The sequence below is a fragment of the Ictidomys tridecemlineatus genome, chromosome 8, assembly GCF_052094955.1.
Source record: "Ictidomys tridecemlineatus isolate mIctTri1 chromosome 8, mIctTri1.hap1, whole genome shotgun sequence".
NCBI lineage: Eukaryota > Metazoa > Chordata > Mammalia > Rodentia > Sciuridae > Ictidomys > Ictidomys tridecemlineatus.
Genome location: NC_135484.1, coordinates 108,335,252 through 108,355,819, shown reverse-complemented (window position 1 = coordinate 108,355,819; position 20,568 = coordinate 108,335,252). Strand labels below are relative to the sequence as shown.

The 20,568-nt window shown below is 49.6% G+C and overlaps 2 protein-coding genes across 5 annotated transcripts; both read right to left on the bottom strand.

The window, feature by feature from the left end:
- Positions 1-725: 725 nt before the first annotated feature.
- Cul7 (cullin 7) lies at positions 726-15,846 on the bottom strand. Of its 3 annotated transcripts, none has more exons than XM_013355764.4 (26): positions 15,347-15,846; positions 13,984-14,664; positions 13,481-13,632; positions 12,843-13,343; positions 12,211-12,349; positions 11,915-12,111; positions 11,370-11,628; positions 9,920-10,157; positions 9,734-9,839; positions 8,207-8,434; positions 7,875-7,965; positions 7,611-7,782; positions 7,355-7,460; positions 6,812-6,907; positions 6,480-6,655; positions 6,057-6,190; positions 5,470-5,652; positions 5,171-5,277; positions 4,904-5,086; positions 3,551-3,711; positions 3,166-3,382; positions 2,798-3,062; positions 1,873-2,018; positions 1,629-1,755; positions 1,336-1,541; positions 726-1,123 (listed from the first exon to the last, which is right to left on the bottom strand). In XM_013355764.4, the coding sequence occupies exons 2-26, from the start codon at positions 14,654-14,656 to the stop codon at positions 800-802; spliced, it is 5,187 nt and encodes a 1,728-aa protein (XP_013211218.2). In that variant the 5' UTR covers positions 14,657-14,664; positions 15,347-15,846; the 3' UTR covers positions 726-799. The 3 variants fall into 3 exon arrangements, with proteins under 3 accessions (XP_013211218.2, XP_013211217.2, XP_021577557.2); XM_013355763.4 differs by having other exon boundaries at positions 15,442-15,846; XM_021721882.3 differs by having other exon boundaries at positions 14,080-15,846.
- Positions 15,847-16,050: 204 nt separating this feature from the next.
- On the bottom strand, positions 16,051-20,515 carry Mrpl2 (mitochondrial ribosomal protein L2). Of its 2 annotated transcripts, none has more exons than XM_005318659.5 (7): positions 20,298-20,513; positions 18,613-18,781; positions 17,348-17,489; positions 17,122-17,237; positions 16,938-17,048; positions 16,610-16,683; positions 16,051-16,301 (listed from the first exon to the last, which is right to left on the bottom strand). In XM_005318659.5, the coding sequence occupies exons 1-7, from the start codon at positions 20,391-20,393 to the stop codon at positions 16,089-16,091; spliced, it is 921 nt and encodes a 306-aa protein (XP_005318716.1). In that variant the 5' UTR covers positions 20,394-20,513; the 3' UTR covers positions 16,051-16,088. The 2 variants fall into 2 exon arrangements, with proteins under 2 accessions (XP_005318716.1, XP_077876119.1); XM_078019993.1 differs by having other exon boundaries at positions 16,094-16,301; positions 16,610-16,774; positions 20,298-20,515.
- Between the last annotated feature and the right edge of the window lie 53 nt (positions 20,516-20,568).

Genomic DNA, 20,568 nt, shown 5'->3' with positions numbered 1-20,568 from the left:
TCCCATATCTACTTCCAACCCAGATTCTAAACCACTGGATAAAAGACAGCCAGGAATGATGATGCATGCCTGTAATCCCAGTGGCTCAGAAGGTTGAGGCAGGAGGGTCACAAGTTCAAAGCCAGCCTCAGCAAAAGTGAGGTGCTAAACAACTCTGTGAGACGCTGTCTCTAAATAAAATATCCAAAAAAAAAAGGACATTCAGGTTCTTGGATGCTTGTAGTGGCTACAGGGAGTCTTTTATCTCCTGTCTGCCTTAGGGAAGGAATGGGTGAATTTTACTTACTGCTGGGAGTGGCAACCAAACAGGAACTTGCTGGCAAAGCTGTCCCTGGGTCAAATGTTTCCACACCTGTTACTCATCAGTCCCTCAGCAACTGGTTCAGTACCAGAAACAAGGAAAATGAAACCATGCCTGATAACTACCCAAGTTACAAAGCATCTGGCTAGTGGCTGAGGTGGGCTCGGGTCTCCAGCCTGTGAGATGAAAGTGCTTCTGCATAAACACTTAGAAGGGGCTGAGCTCCATCCTGTTCCTTAATACTGGTGGAGAGGGCTGGGAAGACATATCTGACTACCTCTCCCTTTCTCCCCATTCCACCTTCCTCATCTTGATAAATCTCCTAGCATGGTAGGAGATAGTCTCAGTGCCAGAGGGCTCCTTCTCCCAGCCATCCAGGAAAGCCTCTTGCCCATCTCAGTTCTAGCAGTCACCAAACAACAGATCACATAATCAAACACCATGTTTTATTTCTGTAAAAAGCTCCAGTCTCACCTATCATGGACCCCATTTATAGGGCTACCGGAAAGTAGAGAAGCTCTGGGTGCCGGTGCAGGAGGCATAGGGCACACCACGGGAGCGAATCTGCAGGGTGTGGAAGGTGAGTGGTGGGTTAGGGCCTGAGGAGCCTGGGTTTAGGGACTCGGTGTGGGGCTCCATCACAGTCACAGGGACTGCATAGGACAGCATTTGGGGCCGGTCATCATGGCGTCTCATTGTGCCCTTGCCCAGGAGGTGCAGGATGCAGGAGAGGACATCAGTGCTGCTACATGCAGCCCCTCTACCAAGGCTGCTGACCAAACCCCTCGGAGGACATGGGCCCTTCTGCCAAGCCTCCAGCACCTATTATGGGAGACCAGAGAGAAACAGGTCAGAGACAACACCAACCATATGAGAGGACAGGAAGTCCTGAGCACATTAGGTGAACCTCAGCCTTACTTCTCACACATCTATAGGCTGCACCTGCACGGTGAACAAGATGCTTCAAATATGGACCCACCACCTTCTGTAGGCTGCCCTCACCCCAAACCCACATCCCTTTGACTACTACCTACCAGGCAGACAAGCTGGTCAATGTGCAGCCCTTCATCCCCGTGGGCCTTGAGGATTCGAACAACAAGGCAGTTGAGAAGGTTCCGTCTCTTCTCCAAGTTCCGGCCTTCTTCATCTTCAGCTTTCATGTATGTCTGAGGTGGGATAAGCCACACATTGCCCCTCCTTGGCCTGGGTTCCTCACTGTCATCTCGAATCTTGAGCACCCCTGAAATAAATGGTGGTCACTTGGTAGGGGCTCACAAGGAACCTGGCCCTAGCTCAGAACAGAGGCCCTCTGGCCCTGAGTGTATACCTCCTGGTACATCCTTCTGCTCCTGAAGATCCAAGGGGCCTCTTGAAGAGGTGAGAGGCCCAATTGCCTGATTCAGCATCTCCAGAGGGAGCCCTGAGAGTGCCAACAGGCTCTCTACAGACACCGCCTTAAGAGAAAAGGCACAAAGCATTCAGGGCCTCTCCAGGAGTGGAGGGAAGAGGATGAAGGGAAGAGTTTAGAAAAATGAAGGACAAAGTGGGAAAAGGCAGAGGAGCTGGGCCACCTTTAGATTGTTGAGATTCAGCAGCAGCCACATTTGCATGGTGGACACATGAAGGGTCTGGTCCCCAAACTGCACCTCAGCTCGGCCCAGCCACGTCCACTGTAGTTGCCTCTGTGAGCCTCGCTCTAAGGCAGGGTGTCTCTGACCTGGAGAAGTGCCAAGGAAGGGAGGAAAACAAAGGTGAGAGGAAAGGAAGGAATGGGATTTCAGGAAGTGTGCACTATTGGCCAAGTTTGCTTTCTGCTAATGTCTGCAAAGCATGTGGCCTCAGCATTTATAGAAAACAGAAGGTCCCAATCTGAAATTCCAGATCCCAGCTTTCTCTGATCTACCCCTCTGGCTTATCTCAGGTATCTGGGAGCCAGCCTGGGCCTACTCCTGTGTTAGTCAGGCCCGTTTTATTTAGAGACGAAACGATGCAATGAAGTAAGAAGACTGGGGCTCTTATTAAACTGGAATATTGTAAGAGGGGAAGTGTCTCTCCCAATAGTCTGGAAGCTACCTGAGGGTAGATTCAGTTTCTTTTCCTCCTTGGTTGCTGCCCAGCACAGGGATTAGCCCTCAATGGGAAGTTAGCAGTTTGGAACTACAGGTGACTGACCAAAAAGGAGCCACATACCTACTCCCAGGGAAAGCCCTTTCTGGTGGCCTTACTCAGGTCCCTCCTCTTTCTCTTCTCCCAACTACCCTCAGATTCCTGGGATCTATAGTCTGACAGCATCTTTACCCCAGACAAAACTGCAGCTCCTACCCTTTCTTCTCAGATCCACCTCCCTTCCCCTGTTGCCTGAGGGAGTCTTATCCCTAAAGACCATGTTTGTTCCCACCAAAGCTCCTGACCCCAGGGTCTACCCCAGCCTCAGGCCCTTCTCCAACAGCCTGTCCTCTCTCCAGTCCACCACAGTCCCTCTGCCTGCTTCCTCACTCTTGTTGTAGAAGTTGGAGTATCTGTTCAAAGTGCCCCTCAGGTAGGAGGGCAGGCAGGTTCCAGGGTTCAGCATATGGCAGATGGAAGCGACAGGCCAGCAGCGCGGGGACAGGACAAGCACAGATACTTCTGGCATTGCCCCTTCATAGTAGAGATCCTCATTCTCCTCTTCCTCTCCCTCCACCACATCTGCAGCCACTGCTTCCCCAGCATCTTCTTCCTTTCCATTCTTATGCTCCTTGCCACTGGCCTCGTGGCCCACCTGAAGGGGCACAGGATTTCCAAATGCTGAGGGCCTCTTCTGTCCAGCTCCATGTTTCTCCCTTCCCACCTTCTTACTTGTGCATTCTTTCCCTGGCACCTACCTGTATTTTCTTCTCTGTGTCCTCCAGCTTTAGGAGTTCCTGATCGAGCTGCTGGAGTTGGTATACATGGAACTGGCGCTGCAGCTCCTCTGAGGTGCTCAGGCTCCGCAACATCTGCTGGGGGAGGCGATTGGGGAAGCAGGGACCAATCTGCTCCAGCACAGCCCCCTCTAGCCAGCTGGAGCCCACGCCCAGTAGACGGTCTGCCATGTACTGCCTGTGACACACACAACCCAGGTCAGATCTCAGTGGGAGTACCAGCATGAACCAGCTTCCTACTCCAGGGTTCCAGCCTGACTATATTGCAGATTCCCAGGCTCTGTGAGCTAGCCCTGACCCACCATCCTGTGTCCCTCCATCTCCTATTCCCTAGGTCCACACTCACTGGTAGTAATGCTCAAAGGTGGTGGCTATCTCAAGGCCAGAGAAATTTAGGACAGTTTCCAGGCATCGCTGCAGTTGTGCCAGCATCTCCATTCCCCGGGCTCCACCAATCCGGCTACCCTGGATCCGCTGATCAATGTGCCGGGCAAACTGCTCGCTCACCTAGGTGTTGGGAAAGTAAGGATAACCTGAGCAAGTTAGCCAAGGGGAGCAGGTGAGCAGAAGCAGTGAGAAGGTCTGAGAAAGGAGATGTGAATGGCTGGCATCCTCTCCATTGGTCAACCCTATTTTTTTGTTGTTGCTGGGCAATGTAACCCAGGTTTTTGTACATGCTAAGCACATGCTCAACTACTGAGGTACATTACCAATCTGATTAACACTTTTATAAAACTATTTTATAAAATCAATAATTGTGCAAATTAGCAATATTAACAATTTTGAAAAATGTTTTGTGTCTAAAAATCAGACAATAGTAATTTTATTTATTTACTTATTTTTGTAGTATTGGGGATTGAACACAAGAGCACTCTACCACTGAACTACATCCCCAGTCCTTCTTTTTATTACTTTTTAAAAATTTTTGTTTTGAGATAGGCAACTTGTGATCCTCCTGCCTCTCAGTCTCCAGAGTAGCTGGGATTATAGGCATATGCCACGGTGCCCACTTCAAATAATAGTAATTTTAAATGAGGAAATCGGTTATATGGCCAAAGACAGTACACTGTGGTATTACTGATAAAACAGAACCAGAAGCAACTCAAGTAACCACAGTGCCACTACCCTGCTGCACTGAACCTTGCTCTCCAGGGTGCTTGTCATGTTCATGATTTGCTTAACATTTGCTGTGTGTGTTCCTTAAATGAGGCCCTCTGTCTTGCTCATTATTCTTCCTTTACCTTTCATCATACTGCTTGACGCCCAATGCTTTTAAATACTTGTTGAAAGAATGAGAATGGTAAGTAAATCACAGTACATCCACCAGGTGGTATCAATGCACAAACAAAATATGAGGACAGGAGCAACACTGGGAAAAACTTCTAATGTGTCATGACAGCGGCTAAGGCTGGCAATCCCAGCAATTTGGGAGACTTGACACAGGAGAACTGAAAGTTTGAGGCTAGTTTGGGCAACTCTGCGAGACCCTGTCTCAAAAAATCAAAAGTCTGGGGATATAGCTCAGTAGTAAAGCATTCCTGGGTTCAATCTAGTACCCCCCCATACACACACACACAAAAAAAACCCAAACATGGTTATACTCAAAGAGAATGGGAATGGAGGGTGGGTCATTTAGGGGAGGCAGGAAGGGGAAAGTCAGAGGGGAGGGGCCTGGTAGAGGTGTGGGAGAGTGGCTTACATGGGCAGCTCTGAGGAAAGAGAGCCTGAGCAAGGCTCCAGCACAGCCATTCTGCAGCGCCAGCAAGAAGGCTGCCCGTGGCCCAAACAGCTCAGAGCTCGACTTCTGCAGGTTATAATAGTGTTCACAATAGCGTGGCACAAAGTCATTATCCCGCCAGTACGAGGTTAGAAAGTTGTTCACCTGGAAGGAAGGCACAGGATCGTGAAGAAGCACTGATCATGCCACCACCACAGTGTCCCTCAACCCATGCCTGCCCCTGCCCACCTGCTCCTCTACCACAGCCTGCCAACAGCGGGTCAGATTTCTCATGATGCTGCTCGGAAGGCCTCTGGTGGCCAAGGAGCTCCAGTCATGGCTTCTGTTTCTGCCCTCTGTGGAGACAGAGAAAGTGGCAGAGGCAAGAAGCGGGCAGCCCCTCAGGTCCCCAAGGATGATTCCTAAGGCCTTAGACATGCTGCTCTCCAAAATGATGTTCCTGGATGGCCTAATACAAGCCTAACATGTGAGTGGGGGCCCAGGAAATGCTCCTAACTAGACCTGCTATTGGAATCCCCAGTACTCACTAGGCCGAGGGGCGGCCACTACTGGAGGGGCCATCTCACAAGGCTCCACGTGCACTAGCAGGTGGGTAAGGCGACGCACACGAGAGGAGAATGCTGCTGCCCGGCTCTGGGGATTATGAGAAGCCTCCCGACACTCCAGGTACTGATCCAGCAGCCAGCCCAAGGGGCTAATGCCATCCTCATCTGGAGGGCGAGAAAAATAAGTCAACACGTGGCATGTCTTTGGGGAATTGAGAGTTCGGGAGAGAGCAATAGGATGGAATGACACATGGAAGAGGGGCAGCAGGCTTCCACTGACCAACACTTGGGCAGACACTGGTTGGGGAGGAAGGGACCAGGGTGACAAACATAGGAACCAAAAGGACCAAGGGCATATCCCAGGTATTTCTAATATTTATTTATGTTTTTTTTTTAGTTTTCGACAGACACAACATCTTTGTTTGTATGTGGTGCTGAGGATTGAACCCGGGCCGCATGCATGCCAGGAGAGCATGCTACTGTTTGAGCCACATCCCCAGCCTACCCAGGTATTTCTAGGTTAGAGCAAGAAAGAGCTGATTGGTGGGGCCTGGTGTCAGAATGATTACCAGGTGAGGTGATGTTCTGCACTAGGGGGCTGACCAGGGCTTCCCAGCAGGTCTTGCCCAGTGCTTGGGCGGCCTCATCGTCAGGGAGGAAGTGATCTGCAAAATTCTGCTCCTGGCGCAGAGCTCCATTCAGTCTGGGGAGGAGAATGCAGAAGGAAGGTGTAGGGCTTGAGGCTCTAGTTGCCCAGTATTGCCCAGTCAGCTTGCCCTCAGCACCCAGGCCAGAGCCCCTCTTGGTATTTAATAACTGCCCTGGGATAACTGGTACATCCCATCCGGGCAGAGGGGAAACTGCTTTATTCTTTTTTTCTCTTCCCAATTGTATTAAAGCCCTAACTCATGGCCTGTCTAGAACCCAGCCTGTTAGTCATTTGTGATAATCTGACCTTCTGCAAAGACAGACACACCTACATTTCCACACACCTAGAACTCAGATGCAGAAGGCTCCTGCGGTCCTCTGCTATGTCCTGACTCCAGGCCTGTGCCCGAACCATGTAGAAGAGGCGTGTATGACGACACAATTGTTCCCGGAACACTGGCCAGAAAGTGGGCTTGGGGCCCAGGACCTCCAGGCCCCGAATGCGAGTGTCAATGCCACCCTGTAACAGACACAGGACTCTTTTCATTTGCCCATACCCTTCTTGGGTTGGGCTAGGGTTGGCTATGCCCTCAATCCTCACCCCTGGAGCTCCCTGAGAGCCAGGCTCAAGATCCACAAAGTGCAGGGCCTCAGAACCCCATACCCCAAGTCACACCTGCTGACAGCGCTTTATGCGGATCTGGATGATGGGCCAAAAGCGGGTCAGGTTCTCCAGGAGAGTCACCCTGCTGGCATAGGGCATCACATTCACCTGTCAAGGGATAGAGAGAACTGTCACCTCTGCATATGTAGATGGGAGTATTGAAAGCACCTATATCAGCACCAATCTCCTAGCTGTGTCCCTTCCTCCTATAGTCCTGGGACATGGGGCTCCTAAAAAAAAGACCCTAGGGCATGAGATTGTGGCTCAATGGTAGAGTGCTTGCCTTGCACATGTAAAGCACTTGGTCTGACCCTCAACAACACATACAAATAAATAAATAAAGGTATTGTGTCCATGTACAACTAAAAAAAATAATAAAAAAATAAAAGGGACCCTAATGCCACCCCCACTGCTTGAGACCTGATGCCATCACATAGGCACAGGGATAAAGGACTCTGCTTTTATGGGGCTCAAAATGGGTAGGAAGTTAGGAGATTAGGGCAGGATAGAAGGGCAGATCCGCAAGTGATAGGCTAATGGCACAGGGGTTCCTACCGAGTTGAGTTCCGTGTTAAGAGAGTTGACGCTGTCGCCCCCACACACTACCAGCCGGGCTGGCATGTAGCTCGAGTCTTCACCAGCAACCAGCACTGTCAGCTGCCTAGGAGTGGGAAGGAAGACCCATTGGGAACTGGAACCTCTCATGTCCTTGTAGACTCACCAAATTCAGAGGGATGGTGCATCCTCCAACACAGGGATGTCACAAGAAAGCCCAGGTGTGTCACTAAGCATATACACAGGCGCATATTACCTGATGAGGACACCCTGACGCATGTACAAGGTGATGGAGTGGGAGCCTGCACTGCCATTGGACTCCCAGTAGGTCTTAGGGTTACGATCTGTCAGCTTACTTGCCCGGTGTGGGTTGGAGGACACCTCTACCTTTTCCCAGCACTTGTCCTCCTTTACATCCACACTGGAGCCTGGGAAAGAAGTGGAGGTCACAGCCAGACAAGTACAGAGGGGAAATGGAATAGGTGTGGGGATGTTGAGCAACTGGGGGACAGGTACAAACCCTGGCACAGATATCTGAGGAACACATCAAAGAAAGGGATGTTGATGGGCCGGTGGGTTCGCCTGTGGTCTTCAATTTGGCCCAGCACCATCTGCAGCCGGAACATCAGAGAGAAGAGGTATGGGAGGAATGTGGAAAGACACACAGAAATATGGATGGAGGAAATCTCAAGCAGTGGTGGGAAGAGAGGGCAGGGAACAAATGCTCCCAGGCTCACTTGAGTCACCTGCTGTTCCCAGCTTCAGGAACACAGCCCCTTCCCAGCCACTGCTAGATTTTGTATTCTTAGGCAGCTCTGAACCCACAAGCTTCATCCTGCCCTTCCTCCTGACCTGGATGCAGCCACCTAGGATGTTAGTGGTGAGCTTCCGATAGAGGTGGGCATGCTTCTCACACTTGAACACCATGTCCCGCAGCTCCTGAGCCAGCTCCAACTTTCCCAGGTGCTTTTCCAGGGCCTTGGAGATGGCATCTCGGGCTCCCAGCTGATTCAGTACCACAGCGTAGTCCCTGCTTGCTGAGGTCAAGCGATGCAGGAAGGTGATCAGTTCTTGGAGCACCTGGGATGGCAATGTCAAGGGGGTCATAAATATAGGACTCAGGGAACAGGCCAGAAGGGAACCCACAGTGGTAAAAACCCATTATGTACTGGGTGCTGGGGGTGCTGCAGTGAACGAGACAAGAGTGAGGAAGTACAAGGACAGGGATGGGAGAGACATAAAGCTAGGTGGAGTTAGAGAACCAAAAGCAAGCCAAAAAGGAAAGAGCCAAGGGACATCTTGCCATCCTGGGGTTCTAAGCTACTGAGTATGTTGACAACAGGTACAGAGAGAAATCCTGGATTCTCTCATTCAGGCCCACCTATCCTGAAAATGAATTGTAGGTCTGTGTTTTGAAATATTCAGGCCCCAAGTTCAGTCACTTGGAAGGGCTTGGTGGGGCCCAAGGGGAACTGGATTTGTGTATATTCCCTCAGGGGTACCCTTTTAGAAACTAAAATCTAAGTAATAGCAAAAGTTGTGGACTGTAGACACTTACTGCCACCATGACCCTAATTCTCTGATCCCTTCTAAAGCCTTCTGTGCCCAGGACCTCTCTGTAGCTCTTGCAGGGAACATTTGTAATGTAGTGTGCCCCCTGTCTCCTGCACCTCTTTACCCCATAGAACCAGCCAAAAAAGGAACCACAGAAGCTCTTATTTGTTTATATTTGCATAGGAAACACAGGAAGGATACATAAAATTAATACAAGTGGGGGGGAATACTGAGTGACAGAAATTTAAGTGGGAGCAAGGGTTCTCAATGTATACCTTGTTATATCATTTTGATTTGTGAACTGTTTGAATGCATAACCTATTTAAAAAAAATAAGATTAAATTTTAAACTTTTTTCTTTAGGTGCTGGGGATTCCACCCAGGGATGTTCTACCACTGAGCTAAACCCGCAGCCATTTTTCATGTTATATTTTGAGACATAAGTCTCACTAATTTGGTGAGGCTGACATTGAACTTGCCACCCTCCAGCCTCAATTTCCTGAGTTGCTGGGATTATAGGCAGGTGCCACCGTGCTTAGCTAAAATTCAATTTTAAAAGCAAAATTTCAGGGCTGGGGCTGTAGCTCAGTGGTAGAGCACTTGCCTAGCATGTGTGAGGCATGGGGTTCAATCCTCAGCATCATATAAAAATAAATAAATAAAATAAAGATATTGTGTTCATCTATAACTTAAGAAAAAAAAAAAGCAAAACTTCAACCAAGAGCACAAAGGCTCTATCATTTCCTTGCTGAGGAGGTTTGCCTCACCAGTGGGCTGCCTTGTGTCCTCTCCCTCCCAGCATCTCCCTGGAGCAGGGCAGGGGTACCTCTCGATCAGTGTTGGGGGACCGCAGGCAGGTCATGCAGGCATCCATGGCCTCGTGCCAGGGAAGCAGCAGTGCCTCGGGGAAGTCCACCAGCTGCGTCAGGATTCTAGGAGCAGGGGCAGAAGGCAGGGATGCACAGCTGGCCTGAGGCCCTTTGCCTATCCCCACCTCTCACCAGTTCCTCACTTCAGCGCAGTCAGATGCAGGGCCTTGTTGGTAGCCGGAGTGTCCAAGGTCTGCATCAGTGCAAGGAAGGGCTGAGGCTGCCGCTGGAGCTGCAGCAGGCATGGCTTGACCTCTCTCTCCCGGGGTCCCTCAGAGTTCAGGGCTCGTTCCAGATCCACAAGGAGTTTCCCAGCTGGGCCCAGACCCTCCACCAGAGACTGCAGGGAAGCACTGGGGCTCTGAGGTGGGGGTTCCTTCACTATAGGAAGAGGTGTTACAAGAATTGTTCACTGTTAGTGGTGCAGAGGCTCAGAAAAGGACAGATTCTTTACTCTCAATCTTTACTTCTAATGTCTCCTAAAAATGATTTTGATTTTTTCCCTTTCTATATTAGGGATAGAACCCAGGGCACTGTGTATACCAAGCATATATACTACCACTGAGCCACATGCTGAGCCTGACTTTTTTTGGTCTTCCTCCTGTAAGTTAGTTTTGGAGATTTCATAATTTCTTTCTCTCTCTCTCTCTCTCTCTCTAAATAGAACCACTCTACCATTGAGCTACAATCACAGGCCTTTTTTTTTTTTTTGAGGCAGGGTCTCATTAAATTGCCCAGTCTGGTCTCAAATTTGCCATCCTCCTTCCTCAGCCTCTCAAATTACTGGATTATAGGCATGTACCACCATACCTGGCAAAAGTCAGGACTTTTTTAGGCCTCAAAAACCTCTTACAATGTTCTAACTTTACGTCCTCCATTATCCTTTTTTGTATTTTGAGATGTGGACTGATTATCTTGCCATGGCTGGCCTTGAACTCCTAGACTCAAATGATCTTTCTACCTCAGTCCACAAGTAGCCGGGACTCCAGGTTTATACCACCACACTTGGCTTTCTTTTCTTTTTCTTTTTGTTTTTTTTTTAATATTTTTTAGGTGTAAATAGACAGTACCTTTATTTATTTATTTATTTATTTATTTATTTATTTATTTATTTATATGTGATACTGAGGATCGAACCCAGTCCCTCAGTGCTAGGCAAGTACTCTATCTCTGAGCTACAACCCCAGCCCACTCCTTTATTCTTTAAGGGAAGTACAGTGTCTACTTCTCCACTTATTGCTTATCTCTAAATTTTGGATTCTCGCTAAATAAAATGTTGTCTTTCCCAGAAAAAACTGCACAACAAGCAGCACAGTCCTTAAGAACGCCCTGTTAACCAGGCGCAGTGGCACATGCCTATAATCCCAGTGGCTAGGGAGGCTGAGACAAGAGAATCGCGAATTCAAAGCCAGCCTCAGCAACAGAGAGCACGAAGCAACTCAGTGAGACCCTGTCTCTATTAAAATACCAAAAAGGGCTTGGAATGTAGTTCAGCAATTGGGTGTCCCTGAGTTCAATCCCCGGTACCCCTACCCCCACCAAAAAAAAAAAAAAGAATGCCCACTTGCCTTTGGAGGTAAGCCTGACACCCACCTTCTACTCTGGCTGCATTTTCTGACTCCTGAGGCTGAGCCTGGGCTTTCAACAGGAGCACATCTTGCTGGGCTTCTAGAAAGGATGGGTAAGCTGGCTGCCCTGCCAGGGCCTCAGGCCCATACTTCCTGTAAACCCGGCAGTTGAGCAGGTCTCTTAGGGCACTGTCATCGAGTCGCTGTGGCAGAGAGAGCAGCAGGTCCTGGGCCAACTCCATGGGTACAGCCAGCTCAGCCAGGATCTCTTCATCTAGAACGTGCTATCAAGGAGAAGGTCTAACTGAAGATAGTTCTAAGGGCAAAGGCTCCAGGGAGAACCTGGAAGGGACAGGGATCTCCCCTGCACACATACTCTCCACCCTGAACCTCTCAAGGCTGGTAGCTGGCTCCTCCCAAACATTTTACCCACATCTGCATCTCTGGACATTCCAGACTCCTCCCTAGTGGCTCTTTTGTCTCATGACTTCCTTTGACCATCTGGAGCCTTCCAAATGTCTGTCACAGTCCAGCCCTTGCAACAATGTCCTTCAACCCCTGAGTGTCTACCTCCCCTTCCAGGTTGTCCTGTAGGATCTGGAAAACCTCCTGGTAATCAGGTCCATCCAACTTTTTGATGAAGAAGAGGAGCTCCCACCACTCGGCCTGGGTCAGATGTTCACTCTCTTCAGCATCCTCATCCTCAGGCAGCACATAAGGCACAGCATAGAGTTCAGTCATAGGCTTCCAGCGCCAGGAGGGCAGTGCTGTGCAAATGGGCCGTGGGATAGCCACGTCATTGCCCACCCAGCCAGACCACCATTCCTCTGCTCAGGGCTGATCCCTACATTCCTCTTTGAGCTCACCTCCGCCCAAGACTCTACTGATCACTGCCCCCTGGTACTCATCAGCTTCAACCGTGTCCTCAATGTCTTCCTCAAATCCCAAGATCTCTAGCATGTGCCAGTGCACCCAGTAGGTGCGGCCTGTTGACTCCCACAGCACCTGGATGATGGAGGAAAAATGAGGGAAAAGGAGAAGATTCACTAAGACTGGCTAATTCTCAACGATGAGGGCTCAACTCCAGTATGACCACCTGACCAAGTTTGGAAATACTTTAAGTAGCCAAACACTGGCATATGAAAAGCATGTACATATACCCAAAAGATACATTCCTCTTCTGGGATGGGCTATGTTTCTCCTGCCAGCCTATGCTTGATGGGTTACATTGCTATACTTTCACCTGGCCTCAAGCACCCCATCTCCCTGATACTGACCTTTGGAAGAAGGTAACTATATCATTTTCTTCCTAGGTGTGAGCCTCTGATACCCAGATAATCTTAGCCCTTCAAATAACCTCCCTTTGAATTGCTGACCCCATTTTACCATCTTGATTTGAGGGTTTTCCCGGTGGGTTGCCAAGCTAAGGGCCACATAAAGGCACAGCTAAACCCAACCAATAAAATTCAGAACAGTGTCTTGCCATAGTGCTTCTTACCTGCGCGGGGGGCACACCACTGTTGCTCTGGCGGAATTCGCCTTCATCCCCAACGCTGATCTCCTCATAATCATCCAGCATCCGCACTCTCATGCCTGGCTGCAGCATGTCCCGCACATATAAGGCATAGGTATTGCCACTTGCAAACTCAGATCGAGGGCGAAACCGTCTTGACCTCCTGAAGGAGCGCTGGGCTTGGGTGGAGAGGTGCCCTGGACTGGCATCTGCAGGCTGAGGCTGGAAGATGGAACAGGGGGACCGCGCCAGGCTCCCTGGTCTGCTCGTGGCCCAGTCCCAACGCATGGCCTGCACAAGCTCAGAAATCAGGGTGCCCATGGCCATACTGAATTCCAGCTCCAGCCGGCCCCTCTCCCCACTCAACTCCTCAGGGGCAGAGTTGTTCTGGGCTCCTGGTTCCCCAGCACTGTCATTCAGCTGATCCAGGAGAAAAGTAACATGCAAATACCGCTTCACCAGAGAGAAGAGCAGCCTTCCTGGGACCTGTGGGATATAAACTTTGGCTTTCACTCACCTTGTCAGCTTTAGTTCCTCTTTCCACACTGTCCTCTGACAGGTGCAAAGGCCTGGTTCTCAGATCTTGCTCACAACCTCCCCCACCCCATTCCCCCACAGGATACCTGAGGTAGCTGAATGCCCTCGAAAGACATGGGATGTTCAGAGAGCGTGGCCTGTGCAAACAGAGCTAGCAGAGCACATCGGCTGTCAAAATCCAGGTGTTTCTCAATGGCTTCTTGCTGGCTCAAAGACAGAAGGATCTGGGTCCGGGTCCCTGTAACCCACATCCCAGTCAGTAACTGCTTCCTAACTCATTCTTTCCAGACACCTCTCTTAAGAGTTTTCACTCAATAAAATAAAAATCCTTTGCTACCACTCAGTAGGAATGACATGATTTGTTGATTTGTTTCAAAAGCCAAAATTTACTATCTTACCCATACCCACACCCACACCCACAATCTGTAATAGTCTAAAATCTAGACTCTTGCTTTGCACAGAAAGTAAATTAATATGAGGTTCCTCAGAGTTATTCTTTCTTCAGAGATGCCCCTGCCCCCACCCTACACCAACCCCCTCCTTTTTTTCAAACTTTTATGAGAAGGGCAACAGAATCTTTTTTACGTACTGATGAGGTCAGAGGCTCCCGCCACAGTGTCCTGTGAGTCCCTGAGCCGACCCAGCCCCTCTCCTGCTTTCCCTTCCTCCCCATACTGTCCCTCACCAGCATCATGGGAGGATAGGGCTTGTATCATCCGGCCTGCGCTCCAGCGAACCTGATAATCAGGACTACTCAACATGTGCATGAGCAAGTCTAAAACCCTTGGGTCTTTGAAGACCCCAGTGAGGGGCTCAATGCTAGCATAGGCGCTGAGCACATGGACAGTATGAAGCAAAGGAGCAGGAGGCATGGTGCCTACACACTCCTCCAGTTGCCGAAGGGCCCTCTGAATCAGGGACTTCACATCAGTTTCCATCTCCCCTAGCACAGTTTTGTCCAAGGCTCCAGCCTCTGCAGACTCTCTGGAGGGCCCGATGACCTGGCCATCCTCGCCCAGCATCTTGTGGCAGTTGGCATAGATTTCATCGTCAGACATCCATAGGAGGATGTGCTCAGCTTTGCAGTCCACTTGGCTGGAGGCCCCTTCCCCATCATCTCCACGCCTGAGGATCAGCCAGCGAATCTGGTACTCAGGGTGCCCATCATGGCCCACCCGTTGGCGGATCAGCTCATCAGGATAGGCATGCAAGCCAGGCCCAAGGGGCACCCTGAATTCCCTGTAGCGGAGTTCCCCCACCATCCTGGCACCTGAGACACAAGGAAAAGAGAACAGGCAAGCTCAACTGAGAGGGGAGGTCAGAAAAATCAAGGCCTCCCAAGAGTTGGGGAAACAAATGTGGCAACAGCTGTTGGGCTGGGTGGGGTAAAGCTGGTCCCAGGCGTAGCCTGCTGCAGGCTGGGTGGGGCCAGAGCTAGGCAGAGGAACACTGGGGTATTTGTTCCCGAGAGATCAAAATTTAGGGATTAAAAAAGGAAGATCACAAAGGCCTGCAGCATGGAATGAGTGGGGCAGGGTGCCTCTTAGTTACAAGCAGAATCCCAAGGTTCTCGGAAGGGTGTGTGTGAAGCCAGAAGTATGTTTGGGGGACTGGGAAGGGAAATCCGAGTGTGTATGAAAAAGGGTGCTATTTCTAAGGGCTGAAACACTGGGTTGTGAGTCCCAGAGGCTAGAGACGCAGAGAACTGATGGTGGAGTATAAGTGCAAGGCGCTGTGGGCTGTGAGGAGAGGGTCAGGGGCTAAGCGAGCCTACAATAGGAGCAATAGGAAAAGAAAGGCTGCTGGGGAGCTGCGAGGCCCCAGACACCCTACAGTGGAGACCAGGTGGGTGAGGGGCGTGAGGCTTGGTCGACCAGACCAAGTTCTAAGAAGCTCGGATCACGCGACAGGATGGGAGAGGGGTCTAAGGTCGATAAAGAATCCTAAGGTACCGAGGGAAAGTGGGGCGCGAGATGGAATAAGCTAGAGGTCGGTGCGCGAGAAAGTCCAGGATAGGGGCAGGGGGCCGCGGCAGGGCTCAGGCCACCTCAGAAGTCCACCGGAGTCCTTGCGCGAGGCCTGTCCTTCGCAGAGCTAGGGACGCGGCATAGACGATGGCTGCGACGCTGGCGCTGGCGCAGATTAGGGCCCCGCCTGGGCCCCCCAAGGGGTCAGGGCGGGAGGGGGCGTGCCTCCGCTGGACAGACAGGGGGCGTGGCACAGCAGGACCCAGCGCCCCAGGGTCGCGCCACTGTCTTCAGTGTCCGCTGGGGCAGGGCGGGGCCTGGTCCCTGCCGGTGGCACCCTGCGCCCAGCTCAGGGGGCTCCGTGGCCCGCCCAGAGCCACCGCTCATTTCCGCTGGACCTAGCGGAAAGCTGGGGGCCCTGGGAGAACGCTGGGGAGGAGCCGTGGGTGCCACCTCGGCGATGTGCGGCACCTCCTCCTTTGCTCCGCCCTTTCCTCTTCCTTTTTGCCCTCGCTCCCGCCACCGGAAGTGCCTCCCCATTTCCCATAGTCAGAACTGGAAGAGACTTTGGAGGTCATTTTTGTCTCCTTCCTCCATATTGCCCTTTCCTTTCTCTTCCCCCATATACTTGTGTGCTTCTTTTACCCACGTCCAGTTTGCATTCCCCGCTCCAAAAGAAAACCCAGGAACAGATAAAAATGGCGCATTTTATTGGAATTCAGGGATATCAACTTTGGGCAGCAGCGGAGGGCAGCTTCACATAACTCTTCATGGGGGGCAGTGGCCGAATCTTTCGGCCAGCCCACCCCCCCTTGCGGTGCCACAGCCCGCTGGAAGGCCTCTTGCCCAGCCAGCGGTTCCGACCGGCTTTGCCGATGACCCGTTTGTTATGATCAACATTGGATACTCGGCCTACTGTTGCTGTGCACGTTTCTAGTACCTGACAAAGTGGATGGAGGAGAATCACTGAGGAAAAGGAACCGCACAACGTTGAAAGCATAATACAGCAGAACCTAAGTGCAGAGGGTGGCCTTAGGGGAGCTATAGTAGAAACTGGGTAGTTGAAAAGACAATGTTTCTTTCGTTATGGTGCCAACCTGACAAGGCATGCTTAGGTATGCAGCAAAGGACAGACCCAGGTAGAGGAAGTTGCTAGTATCATAAAACACCTGAGAGCAATCCCAGGCAGGAAAAGATACATTCCAAAAATTCCTTCTGTGCTGATCCCACCCACCTGTACTTACATACCTGCATCTGCCTCTTAGAGGGCAACTGGATAATGGCTGTTCCATTCACCTTCCGCAGCAGCACACCACAAGTTCCTGGGGAAGGGAGAAGCACCTTTGCCACCCTTCACAAAGGTGTGTGTGTGGGTCACCCAAGGGCCATAGCCCACATGCTGCCCCTGCCTTGCTTTTAGGAACAGACACAAAAAAGAAGGATGCATGCTGTATTTTATAAGTACATGTTCTTCTGACAATAGACCAGATGTGGGCCCACGGGTTCAGAGAATTGTGACATCAAATGCCCCTTGGTCTTTCTAACTGTGAGACTCAGGTAGCTCCTTTCTCCATACCTGCAGCTCGAATATACTGGGCCCCTCGGCCTGGCTCACTTTCCACGTTGTTAATGAGAGTCCCCACAGGCAGAGCCCCAAGAGGATGTGCATCCCCTTCACGAGCAGCAACTAAAAGACAAAATTTTATCAGCCCTAGAACCTTTGCAGCCTCCAGCCCATACATCCAGTAGTCATCTCTCACCTGCCATTCGGCCTATGTGGTTAGAGTTCAGGATTATATCTCCAGCCTGCATGTTCTCTGTGGCAATGATCCAACGTTTCCGACTGCCCCCAGCAACCAGAGCTATGTCTGCTGACCTGTTGGTGGACAAGGGAGAAGACTATCAAGGAAGACTGATATCATCTGATAACAAACTTCACAGCAGTCATTCAGACCACACCATCATTGTCCCTCATCCCAAACTTGCCTACAAGGATCATAGCGGACTCTGATAACCTTTTCCTCAAAGGGTCCTGGCTTAGTCTCCTGCTCTGGCCGGAACCGCAGAAAGTCAATCATGCGATAAAGTTGCTTGTGGCCCCCACCAATACCATGTACTCGGATTCGGCCTGTGGTCAAGACAGTTTGGGGATGCAGTTCAAGTCAAATTAGTTCAGCTCCTACCTAGCACTGGGAACAGGCATGTTGGCCAGAGAGTAGTACTTCCCAACATTATGGCACATAAAGGAAATGATAAGGCTGGGCACATTGGTACATGCCTATAATCCCAGGTACTGGGAAGGAGATTCCAAAGGTCAAGGTCAGCCTGGGTTCTACAAGACCCTGTCTCAGGTTGTGGCTCAGCAGTAGAGTGCTCACCTAGCACCTGTGAGGCCTTGGGTTTGATCCTGAGCACCACATAAAAATAAAAATAAATAAATAAAACAAAGGTACAGGTCCAACTACAGTTAAAAAAAAAAAGGTTTGGGCTGGGTGCCAGGGATCATGCCTATAATCCCAGCAGCTTGGGAGGCTGAGACAGGAAGATCATGAGTTCAAAGTCAGCCTCAGCAACAGCGAGGCACTAAGCAAGTGAGACCCTGTCTCTAACCTGATTGAACTAAATAAACAAATAGGTTTGGGGTTGTATCTCAGCGGTAGAATGCCCCTGGGTTCAATCCCCAGTGCCATTAAAAAAAAGGGAGGGAGGGCTGGGGCTGTAGCTAAGTGGCAGGGTGCTTGCTGAGGCACTAGGTTCAATCCTCAGCCCACATACAAATAAACAAATAGAATAAAGGCATTCTTTCCAACTACAACTACCAAAAACTTAAAAAAAAAAAAAAAAAAAGGAAGGAGGAAGAAGAAAGAAAATTATAAAAAATTTGCACAGCTCACTGGGGTAAAGGGGTTGGGGCAACATCTATATAGAGTTTGGTAAAAATATAATTATGTAATCACTGAAATTGTATATTATTTTTAGATAATTTACTTCAAATCATTGAGTTCAGTAAGTTTACAAAAACATAAATTGTACTCATATAATTTCAACTGTTATAAATTTTGGAAGAATATGAAGAATGTCATGGCATTTCCTGTGAATAGCCAGTTGTCTATTGCTTTGTGTTCCACTCTCTGGCTCTAATACATGAAGAAGGAGCCTCTCAATAAATGCTTTTGAATTACATTCCTCTGCACTTTACAAGGTCTAAGTGTTACTATACATAGGTCTAGAGTCCTAGCCCTTGCTCCCACCTGTGTGGTCTCGACCCCCAGATTTCCTCTTTTTCACTGGTACGATGGTATACTTAGTATGACTCTTCCAGGATACAAACTTGGCATGAAGGGCCCCAGAAGTAAGTATAGGGCGGCAGGGGAGCAACATCAATGCAGAGGGCAGTTGGAGGAGGGCATTGCTCACCACCTAGGGATAATAAGAAATCTCTTCACTTGAAAGCAAACTGAAGATGGCTCAGACCGATTTTAGCTTGTAGTCCATTTCTTTCTGGAAGTGTCCCACACCAGATGTCCAAAATTTCCACCCTTTACTGCTTGCACAAACATCAGTACAGAATGTTTATCCAGATGTATATGGGTTGATTACCTCTCCTCATTTGATTGTCTCACCTGTAAGTATTTCTTCAGTGGAATATTCTCCCCTTGGTCATCTTTAAAATCTGGCTAAAAATCTCTATCTTCAAGAAGTTTTCCTTCCCTAAACAACTCTTTTCCACCGCTGGTAATTTCCACATATCCATATAACCATCAGCATTAATGCTTTTTGCCCTCTGCCTTATGTTTCAGGGAGTTTCCCATATATGAATGGAGGCAAGGGATCATTTCTGTCTTGTTCCTTGTGTATTCCCTATATTTCACAGAGTAGGTTGATTTGGTTTTTAACTTTAAATGTTCATCTGCCAAAATGTACCATTATCAGCCTGAGAACACCAAAGGAAAAAAACTGACAATTTCCTTTTTTTTTTGTGGCCTAACAGTTGCCCACTCGAGACCTCAGACCTTCTCCTGAGACTAGTATTCTTGGTTTTTTGCCCAGCATTCTCTAATCTCAGCAATAACTCATTTTTTAAATATTCTTTTTTAGTTGTTGATGTACCTTTATTATTTATTTATTTATATGTGGTGCTGAGGATCGAACTCAGTGCCTCACACATGCTAGGTAAATGCTCTGCCACTGAGCCACAACCCCAGCCCAATAACTCATTCTTGTAGGTATCATACTGATTGAGAGCACAGGCTCAGCCTGTGTGGTAGCACATGCCTCTAATATCAGCTACTTAGGAGGTTGAGGCAGGAGGACTACAAATTTGAGGCCATTCTCAACAACTTAGACCTTGTCTCAAAAAAAAAAAAAATCATTGGGGATGTAACTCAGAGGTAAAGCACTCCTGGGATCAATCCCCAATAACAAAATAATGATAATTATAATTATAATAAGGCTGAGAGTGCAGCATGTCTAGCATGTGCAAGGCCCAGAGTTCAATCCTCAGCACAAAGCAAAAAAAAGCAAAACAGAACAAAACAAAAACAGAGGCTCTGAATTCAGACTGCCTAGCTCCAATAGTTGGTATGTGACTTTGGACTGCTTGTCAGCTTTCTCATCTGTAAAATGAAAATGATGTTAACCATTTTGAGTGGCTGAAAGGAGTTAATTTACTTGAAATGGCTATTATGTCTCGCTTATCGTAGACATTCTGAACAACTGGTGATCTGCAAAAGAGCTTGCACCCCAATATCTCTTCTGAAGAATCTCGTCATATGATGCAGCAACATTTATAAAGGAGAGAGCTAAGGCAGAGATCACGGGACTGCTTTACTCCTGACTAGACTTGCCCGCATCCTCCGCCTCCCATTCCTACCTAGCAGTCCTCTCTCCCACAGCCCAAATCGAAACAGCCTCCTTCCCGGGTAAGGCAGATTACCTGCGCAGCAGGGAGTAGACTCGTGCCGGGGACGGTAACGGCCGGGGGCGCCAGACTGAGAGAGCCCAGAGCACGAGTCAGTGTCCACAGGGCCATGGGGGTGGCTCGGACCCCCTGGGTTCAGCACGCTACCTTTACCTTTAGTCAGGCTACTTGGCGCAGCCAGATGACGTTCTGCTCCTGGCACCGTCGCCTTCCAATAACGTAAAAGGAGGCGGGCTAGAATTGCAGAAGGGCTACCTTTCCTCCTCCAGCGAGGTCAGAGCCAATC

Excerpts from the sequence above, each read along its gene's own strand:
- Mrpl2 (XM_005318659.5), bottom strand. The coding sequence starts at position 20,393 with ATGGCCCTGTGGACACTGACTCGTGCTCTGGGCTCTCTCAGTCTGGCG. Across the intron at positions 17,490-18,612 it reads TGGGGGTCGAGACCACACAG|GCCGAATCCGAGTACATGGT; the intron begins GTGGGAGCAAGG and ends TCTTGACCACAG. Across the intron at positions 17,238-17,347 it reads GTCCGCTATGATCCTTGTAG|GTCAGCAGACATAGCTCTGG; the intron begins GCAAGTTTGGGA and ends GTCCACCAACAG.
- Cul7 (XM_013355764.4), bottom strand. The coding sequence starts at position 14,656 with ATGGTGGGGGAACTCCGCTACAGGGAATTCAGGGTGCCCCTTGGGCCT. Across the intron at positions 13,344-13,480 it reads AGGGCATTCAGCTACCTCAG|GTCCCAGGAAGGCTGCTCTT; the intron begins GTATCCTGTGGG and ends TATATCCCACAG. Across the intron at positions 12,350-12,842 it reads GTGGTGTGCCCCCCGCGCAG|GTGCTGTGGGAGTCAACAGG; the intron begins GTAAGAAGCACT and ends TCCATCATCCAG.